A 14,405-nucleotide genomic window follows, 5' to 3' on the forward strand; every position below is an offset into this window, starting at 1 on the left:
TCTCCAAAAATGCTTTGTCATTTCAAATCAAATATTGTGGTGCTGCAGAGATTTCCTGGCCAACACAGCATATCCTGCAGACTAAAAAAACATCCTTGTTTGGTACATATCTACATGAAAATCCCACCATAATCATTTTAATATGTTTTTAATGAAAATCTGAATAATTATGTAAAAATAATTTCCTCCAATACTGGAAATCATATTGCAATATTAGTCAAAATAATTGCAATTAGATACCTTATCAAAATCGCCACCCTAATCTTTGGCTTTGGTAAATATCGATCAACATTTTTCACCAGTTTCTGACATTTTAGACCAAACAACTAATTGATTATTTGAGAAAAGTAATCAACAGATTAATCAACAATGAATACAAGTGTTAGAGCCCTAAGCAAATCAAAAAGTACTCACTCTCCAGCTCACTTGTGTGTGAGTGTGTTTTTGCTTTCCTTTTATCATGAATCATTCATGATTTTCTATAAAAACACGTTTTTGCATTTCTTAGTGAAAGAGGACCACTTCTTCTGTACTTTGTATTGAGGTCAGGTGTCTGAAGTACAGACAGCGCCACATTGAAAACATATTAGTGAGTGCTGTCGTTGAAGATAATACCCTGCCATCTCTGCCTCTGTCTTTCTAATTCTCTCATTCATTATCTCCCAATTTCTCCATTAACTTGTGATGTTTAATTCTTCCCTGCCATCCTTCACGCCGAGCTTCCTGTTCCCATCACTCAGTGCATCTCTTTACATAATTTCCACCATCATCGTTTACCCCCTTCTGTTTCTGTCTGAACCCCAACTCTTCTTTCTCCAGAGGCATAGTGAGTATAACTATGCTGTGATGCCATGACTAAGCTGAGTATATATAGACCGCACTGGAAACTCGAGCTGTGTGGCATTCTCTTTGCTCTTGCAAGCAAATCAGTCAGTCAATACAGGTTTCAGCCTGGAATCCATGAAGATTTACACAGCCTCTCCCCAGACAAACGCACACTCTGATCATTTGTTCATTCATTCTGATGATAAAGATTTATACGTTGATGTTTTTTACTGTAATGCACACAAGATACTGAACATCCTCTTTTTGTGACTTGTAATTGCACCATTCATTTTCAGGTTTCTACTGTTTCTACATTTTTTTCTTTTTATATCTGAGCGACACACTGATAAAAGTGGTTTCTCTTTCTGTGAGACTCAGCAGACACCAGTGATCTGCACAATATAATCTTACACCATGCAGCAGCAACACTCAAGCTGCATTTATAGCCTTCCCCAAGTACCACAGATGACATTTAATAGCATAGAGCACTTTATTAAAGCAAGATCTGAATCTGTCTTTAGTGTTTGTACAGCTTTGACTTGCTTTCTTCATGTAAACATTTCTATCACAGTTTTCTTTTTTTCTTTTTGCATCATCTTTTATTGTCTAAAATACTTAATTGCAAGTGAAATTTCTGAAATCAACAGTTTACTTAAATGAAAGTACAGAAGTATTCTCAACAAAATTTACTAAAACTATCAGAAGTGAATGAACTTATTATAAGCAATGGCTTATTTTAAAGTGTTATACAGTTATAGGTAATTCTGTTATCTCAAACAAATACACATAAGATCATTTTAATGTTTGGCAATGTGGAGCCAATTTGAGATATACTACTGGGTATATTAGTAGTGCAGTACAAGTAAAATATTTCCACTTGAAATGCAGTGGAGTACAAATATTGAATAAGTGAAGAAGAACTATAAGTTGCATAGAATGGCAAATACTCTAGTGAGATACAACTAAGTACCTCATAACTGTACTTAAGTGCAGTATTGGAGTAAATACTTTAAGTTACTTTCCACCACTGCTCTTTGCTTGGTCATTCACAGTACATTTCAATACAGAGGTCCAGTCTCACTGATGGTCAAAATACAGTAATGTTGCTAAGGCTTTGTCATCCCGTATGGCCCAATAATTATATGATGCCTCTTTTGGGGAAATTTCTGTCCAAGAAATGTAAAATATTTACTCTCCAAAATCATATTTTACCCAAACGTCTCTGTAGAATTAGTCACAGTTTCTTCGTAGTTCCCAGTTAACCCTTTTTTTCTGTTGCTGATTGAGGTGACAGTATGAGACAGCATGTGTGTCCATCCTTGGATCTTGCCTGCTTGTTTGCATGTCGTATATGTGCGGGTCGTTTCAGAGGGGATCTTTAAAAGGCAACGTTCAATGTATTTACTGTGAATCTGCAAGAACTTGGACACATGTATGTCAGTGTTCTCTGTCTTTCTCTCTTCCTTCCAATCCTTGTTTTTCTGCTTTGCAGACTGCGGCAGCTCCTCCAGTCACAAAGTTAGTCTCTGAAGCATGTCAGGTTATGAGTGTTTGACCGCCTGCCTTCCTCTTTGCTCCTCCACCTCTCTCTTAACCCTGACCCTGTGTGTGTCTTCTTTATCATGGCTTCTGCATGCATTTGCTTATGATTCTTAATAGTAAGGTTTTATAGTTCAATTAGCTTAATTTAATGTTTCATGCAAGAACTGCAGCACTCTTGCATGCAGCTAATTAAATAAAGGGCCTTTGAATGTGATGCAATATGCTGAGGATACAGTATATTTTTACTTCAACTGTAAATCACATTGTTGAGAATGACCAATGCGCGCACACACACACACACACACACACACACACAGACTATATTGTCAGACGCTTCCAGTGTAACTGTAAGTGTGTGACCAGGCTCACATAGAGCTGTCAACACTCCCACACCCACATAGCTGCTGCTGTGACGAGAATGTGTTGAGAGACACTCATAAATCAGTCTATTCACTATGCTAGGTGAGTGTGTTGGTGGGTGTGTGTATTTATAGGTGATTTATTGACAGCAGTGCCTGAAAGGTCTTCAGTGCTCCTCTGTGCGTATGTGTGTGTATTTGTTCTAAGACTTGATTTATTGACAGCCAATTAGTAACGGGCCTGTCAGCACTGTTGCTAAGGAAGACTCCAGATGAACACACATGTACCGTCCATGCATTCACACATGTTAACTCAAAATTATGCTGCACACTCATCAAAGCAATCAAATTCTTCTATTATATTCTCTAAATTTCTACTTTCCAAACTGTCCAAATTATGAATGACTGTACTTTTACACAGATATAGACAGTTCAGCAGCACCACCATGTGGCTGAAAATGGGACTGACTCATATTTAGAGCTTGTTTGAACTCATTTTGAAATTATCACGTCTCCATAGATATTTTTGCTCAGTGTTTTGCATGCATCAGGAGTTTTTTTCTTTTTACTTTTCTTCATCTACATTCTGCTGTCTGCATGTTAACATTTCATTTAATCACTTTTTATAATTTGATATTCTCTTAACACTTCCTCTTATTCTTCTCTGCCTCCCCTTTAGTGGACCTCAGAGTGTTTTGAAGTAAGTCTTTTCAGATGATTCTTTTGTCTCTTCTCGACTGTTATCACTAAATGCTGCTGTTTTAGTTTTTCTTCCTATATTTAGTGTATTTCCATGTTCTTCTGTCCCTTTTTTTGTCATTGATTTTCAAGAAAACCTCCTCCACCAAGGTATCAGATTGGTTCAGACTTTTAGACATGAGATGCATTTGACAAGTTGTGGTGTGACCTTTTTTTTTTGTCTAATAAGCACCAATCGTTGGTGATTATTTTTACCGTGTGCCACTTTGCCATCTCATGTAACCCGCAGTCTACACATCAAACAGTTTAATATCATTCCTCTAACTGACTTATTGTGTGTACATAATGTTAATATGTGTACTTTAATTCAATTTTAAATCCTTGTTTGAAATTAACTTCCTAAAAAGACTAAACATGACTTTGTCTCACCACACAATCTAATGGACAGAGCTACTTATGATCTACTTACAGTAGCAGATCTACCAGTATAAAACATTTTATTTGATCCTGCAAAATTAGTTCTATATTTCACTTTAATAGGTTATAATACCTCCAGGGAAATGACATCAGTCTTCATTTCTGCTGCTTTGATCAGTTACGAGATGTAGGGATGTAAAATTAAAAGTGTATTTGCTGATGTCATCTGTTCTGCTATTCCAGGGTTCCCAGGAAACATGTTGTGGACACGGACATCCATTTTTACCATGTGCCCACTCATGCTGATGCCAGCAGGAAGCGCATAATGGAGGACACAGAGGACTGGCGCCCACGCACCGGCACCACCCAGTCCAGATCATTCAGGATTCTGGCTCAGATCACTGGCACAGAGCACGGTGCGTTACCGACTGAAGAGCACACAGTGGTGATGTTTAAAAACTCATTATGCAGACTGTTGTTAGCGCACCTGAACTAATGACTGAACACATCAGAGCACAGAGCAGAATCAATACAAGGCAAACAAAGATAGTGAAACCAGGATATTCACTGTGTACCGAACCATTCATTTCTAAATCCAAATCTCAATAAAACATATTGAAGCCCTGACAGACAAGTGAGAAAAAAATAATCTGGTGATAGGTTTCATCTAAATTGTTTTCCAGTGTTGAGAACTCAAGAACAGGTGAAAAGGGTTTATAAAACAATCTTTCACCTATAAAACAGGTGAAAGAAAAGTTTTGGCAGGTGATTTTTCTTTTTTTGGCAGATGCCAAGGAACCACGTGTCAGGAGTCAACAATGCTATTTGCACCTGGGGTGTAAATAGCCACTGTGGCTATTCTCACCCACATGGCAAACCATCTTTTTCTAATCTGAATCAAGTAGTTTAAAATATTATTCTCACAGAGGTACAAGTAGACACTCCATTTTGTTTTTTGTTTTTTTTTTGTTTGTTGACCAAAATCATTCACTGCAAAACTTGCCTCTCAGGACTTCCAGAAAAGTTCTGTTTAAATAAAACAAAATATAATAGGTAAAAAAAACACATTCATTTTTTTTTTTTTTAATGGACTCTTTTCTTTCCCTTGCAGAAGTGGAGGCTGAGACAGCCAAGAAGCCAAAGTAAGTGTGTGGCAATGAAAATGCTGACTGTGGTTTTAATGGTCCTAGACACCCTATCAACAGTTTTGTTTGTTGTAGTTTGAATGAATGTGTGCATTGTGCAGAGTAACAATACATAGCCCATAAAATACAATCTTTAACACACTTAACTGGTCGGCTCGTAACGTATAAAGGCTGCATTTGTGGAGCAACATAAAATCTGACTTCAGATATCTGTGGCACAGTTCTGGTAATTGATTCTGTGTGGGCTCTTCCTGTCTAGACAGCAGAGAAAGGATCACGTTTGTGCCATTAATTCAAAAGCCAGATCTCTGTGCACCGTACAGAATGTCCAGTCTTGGTCGCTTCAAAAGTTTTGAAAGCAGTTTTAATTACATTCTCCAATCAGAGCACTGACATTTTAAACTCAGAGAGCTGACTGTGTTTTCATCTGTGCCTACTGATAAAATGTGGCTTCATGTGATGTTTGTGTGCTTCTAATGGTTGTGGATGTGACCACCTTTCAGTGCTGCATGTTGTATAGCCTGTGATTGTGTTGTTGACAGTCATGCCTGGACTGTGGCATCAATGTCGGTATGATGTGATCCATTGGCTGTTCATTGTTCCTGGTGGTTTGTGGCGATACATGTGATCATGTGTCTGTGATCACTTGTGTTAACATGCAGACATTCCCGCTGTCTGTGGCTGTTGGTGTGTGGCTTCATGGTTGAATTCATCATTTAGTTCTGGCCATAATGCATGGGCTGCATTTTGACCTCACAAAGATGGAGTCTTTTGACACAAGAATTAACTGTTCTTTGGATATTCCTTACAGTTTATCTCTCTCTCTCTCTCTCTCTGTATTGATTTCTGACATTTTCTATTCTGAGGATGACAGAAAATGGACCATTTCCACTACATCGAAACCTGTATATCATCAGCTTCTTGTTTGTGCAGTTGTTACTGTATCATCAAGCTTCCCGTGTGGCATGGCTCACAGTATATATCATTGCAGACTGCAGGACAGCTTCTCTACTTTTCCTAAATCCTTCTTTTCTCTGTCTCTTGGTGTGTTTTCCTCTTCTTTTCTCTCACTGTTGGTGTGCTTTTCTCTGTTTCTCTTCCTCCTGTGATGGCAGAGGGAACAAGACCACCACTCGGTTGGTGATTGGCCCTAAGTACAACGAGCTGAGAGACTGGCACCACGGAGTGTCCGCTCGGACCCTCAATGTCCAGTAGACTGTGTGTGTGTGTGTGTCCTGTGTGTGTAATTGTGTACCTGTGTATGTGTGTACTGTATCAGTTTGACCTCTGTAGGTGTTTGTTGAAATTGATTGTTGAAGAAGGCTTGTGGAGTGATGGGAATAAAAGAAACATAGCAAAGAGAGATGGAGTGAGAGCTTGCAAAGAAACTGTTGTAGTCTGTCTGTGTCTGTATATATACATGTGTGTGTTTGTGTGTGTGGGTGTGTGTGTGTTTGTCCTGTTTCTTTATGTGCCTACGCTGTGCTGGCCTCCTTCAGACCTTTAATTAAGTGTTGCTAATACATGCTCAGCCACTCCACTGATTCCAGTTCTAAAAGTATACTGTAGATACTCACTTTTAATAGTGTGTGTCCACTTTTACATCATTATGCATGAATTTGGGTTTTATTAGGGCACTTATATGCTCCTGCCTGTGTGCACAGTAGATTTTTAATGAAAAGGGAGTTATCTTCGTGCTAATGTAATATTTACTAAAACATTAAATTGGATGGTTAGAATGAAGTAATGAGACAAAAAAAAACCTACAGGAAAACATTCAATGTGTTACCATCCAAACTCCATGGGGTTTTGTGTGGCATCATTTTACAGAGTAAAAGAGATGGAAGACAAGTTATCCAGAGTTTTTATTAGAAGTCTGAAATCCCAGGGGATCTAATCAGGTAGTCTGACCAAATTCAAGTATGCAGCTCTTAATCTGAATCTCTGCCTATTAGGGATGTTGGATTTTTCAGGTGTCTGATTGTTTCCAGCTCATTTTGGCTGATTCCTGATTTTTCCATCTCATTGCAGAGAACATCAAGTCTCTTCTGTAGTGACAGTAACATCTGTAACATATTATTATGCCTTCTCTTATTGTGATGTCCCAGTGGCAGATGTGGACTTAAAGTACAGCATTTTAAAAAAAAAAAAAATACACATTCACTGGTCAAAGTAAGTAAAGTCAAGTCAGATTTTATTTGTACAGCCCAAAATCACAAATCACAATTAGCCTCAGAGGGGTTTTACAATCTGTACAAGAAAATTACTGCTGATAGTTTTTATATCTCTGCTGGTGTCTGTTTCTGTTCGTTCTTCACAAATTCATCATTATGATGTTAAGATGGGCAATTAAATCGCATTACTGAGGCTGAGCAATCATTGCAAATAGCAAGTTTGCTATCCATTTTGGATGCTTCAAAAAACTCAACACTACAGACATACATGGGTGGTGTGCACATATTTAAAGCGTCATCTTATCATATTGTCAGAAATGTTCATTTCAGCCTGATACTGATACTTCTTTTTAAAGCCTTCACTGGCTGATACAGTTGACATCCCAGTAATATTGTGCATCCCTACTGCCTATGTCAGTCTTCATGACACTACACAGAGTATTCACTGCAGCACATATATGTACAGTATATTGTATGTGCAGAATGTCCCATGGTAATAAGCAGTTGAGGTGGCCTGCTCGGAGCTGTCTACACAATATTTCATGAATCATTCAGTCTATGTTGAATATGCAACAACATGATGAGACATAAACAGACAAACCCTGCATCCTGTTCTGTAAGCTTGCAATACAACCAATGAGAAAGAACTATATAAAAAAGGACTGCCACTCTTGACAAATGTACTACGTTGCTACACTGTTGTTTTATCTTTATTGTAATGTAGAGGTCTTCATGGGTCCAAAAGTTCATGCCTGAGCACAAAAAGAGATGCAGAAATGCACTTCCCAGAACTGGACTGGATCTGTCTGTTATATGAAAACAAGGACCTGTACACCCACCTGAACCCAGCGAGGACACACAGACCTGAGCAGTACCGATTTCATAGCTGACTGCTATTAACAAGTTAACGTTAATTTATAAGCGGTCAAACCAAAACTATGTAATGTTAGTAGCCTTCTCCTCTGTGCCTGGCCATGATGCATATAATCCATCCTCCTCACCAAGATATCTGGCAAAATACATGCAGGTTTTCTGTTCTTCTTCTGTTACTGATTGAAACAGCAAGGCTAATCCACTCATTACGCACACCTTTCCATTATGATCAGTGCTGTCCAATCACAGCCGGGTCTTCTCAGATTCCCCTTGGGTAATACACGTAATGTTAAATAGACCTGGGCCAATGGTAATAGTACAGTGAGTACATGTGAGTGTAATGAGTACATGTATAATATGCGGGTGGACCTGTGAAGACCTTTACTGTAATGTACATGGTGGCAAAAGGGGAAAGTGTGTGTTTTGGATCACTGAAAATAGCAGATTTGGCCTTTCTTTGCGTGAGAGTGCACCCAGTGCCTTAGACAGACATTATGTATGTTCCTTTATATTATTTGGACTGTTGTATAACTATACGTTATGGAAGACACTTCAGATCTATTAGAAAAGCTTTAATGGCTTGTTTACATCTGTTGTATCTGCTAGAATTCAAACTATTTTATGAACACACTGCCTTGAGATATGGTGGCACCTGAAAAATGGGAGGAGATTTCAACTTGTCATGCATTTATATATAGTATATATTAACCAACAGGTTAAATACTACAGTATGCTGCTGGGATGTAACAGTCCATATTGGTGCTTTAAGACATTTGAATGGTATGAGGTAAATGCAAGAAAGAAAGGGTCATTTCAGTGAGCAGGTTGTTTAGCTTTGATGGTGATGGTGAAGTGACTGTATAAATGCTATAAATGGCTTGTAATGCAAAAGTATCATTTTGAAGCCCATGCTATGTAAAATATTTCTCCAGTGCCTTTACATTTATGATGTTTACTCACTGCAGCTAACTTTGATAATAGTTTTATTTTCTTTGTAGATTATAATAGTGTTGTATTTTCAAAATAGCTCCTCGACATTTAGTGCCTGAATTTTCTCTTTTGTGTTTTGAGTTTGAAAAACTATTGCTCTATATTGTAGCTAATAAAGTGATTTTCCTTGTTTCCTTTTCTCTCTGTCTCTGGTGTCCCTTTCCTTCCTTCCTTTCTCCCTTACCTCCTTAGTTCCTTCACTCTTTCTTCTTCTCCTTGTCTCACTGAGTATGAGGCAAACAGTGGGGATGTCAGGTATAAATCGTCATCTAAACTTGTGACACCCTTTTTCACCTCTTCTTCTGTCACACTAAATTGCCCTGCAATGCTGTAGTCACTTTTAAATAAAATAACAGTCACATAAAGGCCTTTAACTCGATCATTGAAACTAATTGACCATGTCTGTGTACAGAAATAATGTAATACACAGTTTAATACACTGAGATTTTGCAATCTCCAACACTGATTTCACATAAGTGTATTTACTGAACTTTTTCACACCTCCACTATATTAAACCTGAACATCTTTAAAGGGATAGGTCAACCCAAAATGAAAAAGACATATTTATATTATTTTATATATTATCCTCTTAGGTACAGTGCTATATATCCAACTAGATTGTGTTGATGTTTTACCAAGTTTTGGAGATACACAGAGGTGTCTGCCTTTTCTCTCATCAATATGATAGAACTAGATGGCACTCGGCTTGTGATGCTTGAAGCCCTAAAGAATACATTTGAAAATTCAACAGTAATGTCTCTTTCCAGACATCATGATGCGATTAGTCAAGATGATCCACAGACCTTATTGTGACCAGTTTAATGACCTGTTTTCTTCCTACTAAATGCCAGCCGTATCACCGCATAGAAAGAAACATGCATCTACTCATTGATGAAAGGCTCATGCTCATGACAGTGTGGGATCTGAGCATTAATGGCGTCTTTCTCGGCTGAGCTCTAACCTCTCATCCATGAGTAGATGCTTCCTGTGTGGCTGTTGGCTGGTGTAGTTTGGTAGAAAGAAAAAAGTTCCTCTGCGAAACTGCTCACAACAAGGTCTGTGGATTATCTTGAGTAATCTGGGTCACCATTTCTTGAGTTTTTCAAAATGTTTTTTTTGGACAGGTGCTTTGAGCACCACAAGCTGGGTACCATCTAGTTCCATTATATTCAAGAGCAGGCAGATATCTCTACAGCTGATATATCCAGAACTCTGCATCTCACACCAAAACAATCTAGATGGATAAATAGCACTACAAGTAAAAATAGGTCCTTTTGATTTGGGGATGAGCTCTCCCTTTAATTTAAACTGTCAATTTAAAAATGAATCAAAATCTCATCGTTATGAACTAAATACCTTTATGCTCTGCTATCTGTTATCTACCAGCGACAGATCTTCAACACATCAGTCCTCTGCCAAAGTAAGGGTTTCACTCTCAGCCGTCAGTGGACTGAATGATGCCGAATCTGATCACATGATCACACACCAACCACAGCCACAGATGGCAGGCTCATCGGCCAATCAGCGACGGCCAGAGGAGGGCGCTTCAGTCCCCAGCTATGTCCTCGTTTCCAAACCTGGCAGCATCTTAGAAGCTCAACATCAAGAGAACAATGTGTCATCTACAGCACCCCTTCAATTAGTCGCCTTCTCGATGCCATATTCAAGTTCTGTTGACATGTTCTGTCAAATACACCCAACACATTTGTCTAACATGAACTATCCATTAGCTCCGATGCTGGTACCTCTAACACGCAGTGGTTCAGACCCAAATCAAATACCATCATCTCGGGCCCAAAGGCCAAATGAGACTTCTCTTGATACATCATTCTTGCCTGCCACTATCCCACCTTTTCTTGGACCGAGTCCTGTTTGTACCCACACTCCAGCTTCCTGTTTACCTGTGTTTAGTGTGTTGCCTGCTCAAGGACTGTACTTGTCACATGGAAGTGACTCTGGATTAGTTCAAAGCAAAGTACCAGAGGCTTCCTCTGATCCTGTCCCCGTCTATAGACCAGCTGCTTCAGATAATACAGTTACAGAGTCATCGATCTATGGACTGCTCACAGCTGAAAGGTACCTTTAGCTTGAGATTTCTTATTAAAGCTCACGTTATTACCCTAACATGAATAATATGTCCAAAAAGGCATTTAGCTTTAATCAAAATGATAATTTCCTTTACTTTTTTGCCTTGGTCTAGCAGTTCCTCTGTGATGCCACTAGAGGACAGTACAAACTCAGAAAAGTTCAAGTCCAGTGACTGTTTGACTGAACATGATGATGATGACCACAAATTGAATAGCCAAGCCCTGGAGTTATCGCAAACTCAGTTTGACCTTTCTCCTCAACACAGGTGCTGCACGACAATTCTAATACATTATACACATGGAGTAAACTTTTAAGTGACAGCTCATTAAATTGCCTCAACTCTCTGTCCAATCTGTGGTGTCTGTCCTGTCTGTGTGTCCTCTTTCTGTCCTCTCAGTTTCCCAATCCAAATCAATACTCATCTATCTCATACATCAGCACGTCAACATGTTCTTTCTACCAGACCAGTCAGGTACAGTACAGTGTTGTGAGGGGTTTTAATAGGAACAATGATATTTTTATATTTCAGTATTTTCTTTAGAGATATTTAAAGGAGAAATATGTAATATATTTACTTTACTAAATCACTTAATAACCACGATATATCATCAGAGATTAAAGAAACATGCAAAGTTGAAATACTGGCTTCTCCAACAACAGCAATACAGTCAGCATGTTCTCCCTCGAAATTTCCATTGCAGTTCAAAACTTCTGTTTTTGTTTGCCCGTTTCATGTGTATTAGAGTTAATAATTTTAACTCCGCTGAATGAGTAAATGTCATTCATGAATCATTAACAGTCTTTACGATGTAGTAGATTTTAATAAAGGATAAATTAAGTGATATGTTAATGGAGTCTGACAGGCCGTCACTGAACTCCAGCTCCATAGAATGTGTGTTTTCGAAACAGTGAGCTTTTGTTTTTTGGATAACAAGTTTAGCTTTGCATTGACACAGTTGACAGTTACAAACAGCTGAACAAGTTTTAGTGTACTTGTCAGTACTTATCATTGTTCAAGTGTAATGTTGCACTTGTCTGTGTTGAGTGTCCCTGCAGCCTGCAGGCAACATGTCTGAGCTTCAGGTCTGGGGAGGAGGGGACAAGGGGAAATAACTCGCTCCAAAAATAGATTGAATATTAATCATTCATAGATAATATATTAAATAGGGATTGAAGCTATTTAATATACCTGCTATAACTTGCTATGTTTGAATGCTAGGGTCTTATGTATTGCTCCTTTAATCTCACTTTAGCCATCACTTTGGTCCTTCTGTCTTCTGCTGTTGTCTACCTGTATAATGTAATGGTGTATAATGCATGTGGGTGTGTGTATGTGTGTATTTATAAACAGGAGAGAGCTCCTGTCAAATCCTCTCGACTTCCTGCCCCGTGCAGCTCCCCGCCCTCCTCCTCTCACCCCCAGTGCCCCTAAACAACCCACACAACACACACACGTTGAGAACTGTAGTTCCATGCAGGCGAGGTAAATAGTGTGTGTCTTCTCTCTCAAAGTATCCTTTCTCTCTCTGTCTTTTCCATACCAGCGACCTCTACCTTTAGGCTTTAATTAACTATTTCTAAAACTTTTTCCTAAGTTTTTGTTCCAGTCTGGTTCCATCATGATTTCCCCTCCATCCTTTGTCTCCTCTCTTTGTCACTGTGTCATCACCTTGTCAGACCAATTTATGAGAGCAATGCGAAGTCAGTCTCTCAGTCCTTATTGGATGCCCTGCTCATCACGCCAATCACTCAGGCTCTGTCACTGCGCTTGAAGAAGAAGAAGCGTCATACCATCAGTGAGCTGCACCTGCCCAAGAACAAGAGGTAGACAGGGTAGACTTGGACAAAGCTACCTTTCATTGTATAGCTGGAAATGGCCTTGATTGCTTGAGAATTGCTGTTTGACACTATTTTTAAGGCTAACTTTGGTATTTTTCAACCTGGATCCTATTTCCTATGTTTTTTTTGTCTAAGTGACTAATTGGGTCTATATTTTTTTTAAATTGGTCCATTACTGATGCAGAGCACTGCAGCAAAAAGCAACCTACAACATACACTGACAGGCTCACATTGTCATTCTGAGAGTCCCTTTGCAAAACTGTAACTTTAATAAAGTCCTCATAATCTTCTTTCAGATTCAACAGAAATAAAATAAAACTCACCAAAAACATCTTGGCTCGTCTTCCCACAGTTCCAACTGTGAAACTAGGGTCCAGGTTGAAAATTACCAGATTTACCCTCTAAGTTGAAAATGTCAGTATTTAACTTTTTTAAAAAAAACAGTTTTGTCCAGGCCTGAGCACAGGAAAGAGTGTGGAATAATATAATCATCTGCTCACACATAATTTGATATGGGACTCATTCCTTGTGTATATTAATGTCATGATGGTGCATGTGACTCATCAACTAATAGCATGACAGCACAAGTAAACTGACAAACCTACAAGGAAGATAATTTTAGCATAGATTGGTTGCACCATTTGAAAAATAATAATATTTTGTTTAAAAAAAAAAAGAAAGAAAAAAGAAGTGCTTATTTTTAGCACATGGTGTAAACAGACTTTGAGTCCACTGCCACATGCCATTCGTGGCAGTGAAAAAGCTGTGTTTGGTCCGACCATGCCAGCACCACAAGACACGGTCCATATGTCTCTGCGGAGACAACTCAGACCAACTATGACATTCTGTGGTCACTGTGAAACAACTTGGCAGCATCTCACAGAGATCAGTCATCAGCTAGTAGTGGACACAACTGTACGCATTTAAACCGTGAAGTATGAAAAGTGTGGGTGTCTGCATGGATGGATGTCTTTGTCATTGAGTGTGTGTGGGTGTGTATTAATACACACACATGCATGGTATGGTATAGTGTGGTTGGACTGAATGTGATCCAGAGAATATCACAGAGCTGAATTATAGACCATCTGTTGTGTGGTGCAGAGAGCTGCTGGACAGCAGTCAGCTATGTTAATGGACCATTTGTTCAATGTTCAGACGAAACCAACTCATTTATGAGATGCAGAATACAAGTTCTCATCAGAGTTACAGTACACAAGGGGTTACTTTACATATGTAAACAGTTGGGGGACTGAAATGTACCCTTTTTTCTCGTTAATCGCTTAATACCAGCAAACAAGAAGTCTCATAATCAGACAGTGCACAGGGCTGAAAATAGACTTCACTTAAGATAAACACAACAACCATGCACAGCAAAGGCCACAGACAGTAGTGATGTGTAAGTTTGCTCCGTATCAATGTAAAAACAAAGACAGAACAGGGAAGATAAGGATAA

The 14,405-nt window shown here is 38.8% G+C and overlaps 1 protein-coding gene across 1 annotated transcript in view; it reads left to right on the forward strand.

The window, feature by feature from the left end:
* The window catches only part of pdlim5a (PDZ and LIM domain 5a), an 83,376-nt gene that overhangs the window by 52,602 nt on the left and 16,369 nt on the right, over nt 1-14,405 (forward strand). The window contains exons 6-13 of the mRNA XM_084728792.1: nt 4,086-4,258; nt 4,954-4,984; nt 9,217-9,279; nt 10,412-11,101; nt 11,226-11,378; nt 11,511-11,585; nt 12,465-12,596; nt 12,791-12,937. Of these exons, the coding sequence (XP_084584918.1) occupies nt 4,086-4,258; nt 4,954-4,984; nt 9,217-9,279; nt 10,412-11,101; nt 11,226-11,378; nt 11,511-11,585; nt 12,465-12,596; nt 12,791-12,937 (1,464 nt within the window). The remainder of the gene's footprint in view (nt 1-4,085; nt 4,259-4,953; nt 4,985-9,216; nt 9,280-10,411; nt 11,102-11,225; nt 11,379-11,510; nt 11,586-12,464; nt 12,597-12,790; nt 12,938-14,405) is intronic.

This window comes from Lutjanus erythropterus, chromosome 10 (assembly GCF_056507025.1).
Source record: "Lutjanus erythropterus isolate fLutEry1 chromosome 10, fLutEry1.hap2, whole genome shotgun sequence".
NCBI lineage: Eukaryota > Metazoa > Chordata > Actinopteri > Lutjaniformes > Lutjanidae > Lutjanus > Lutjanus erythropterus.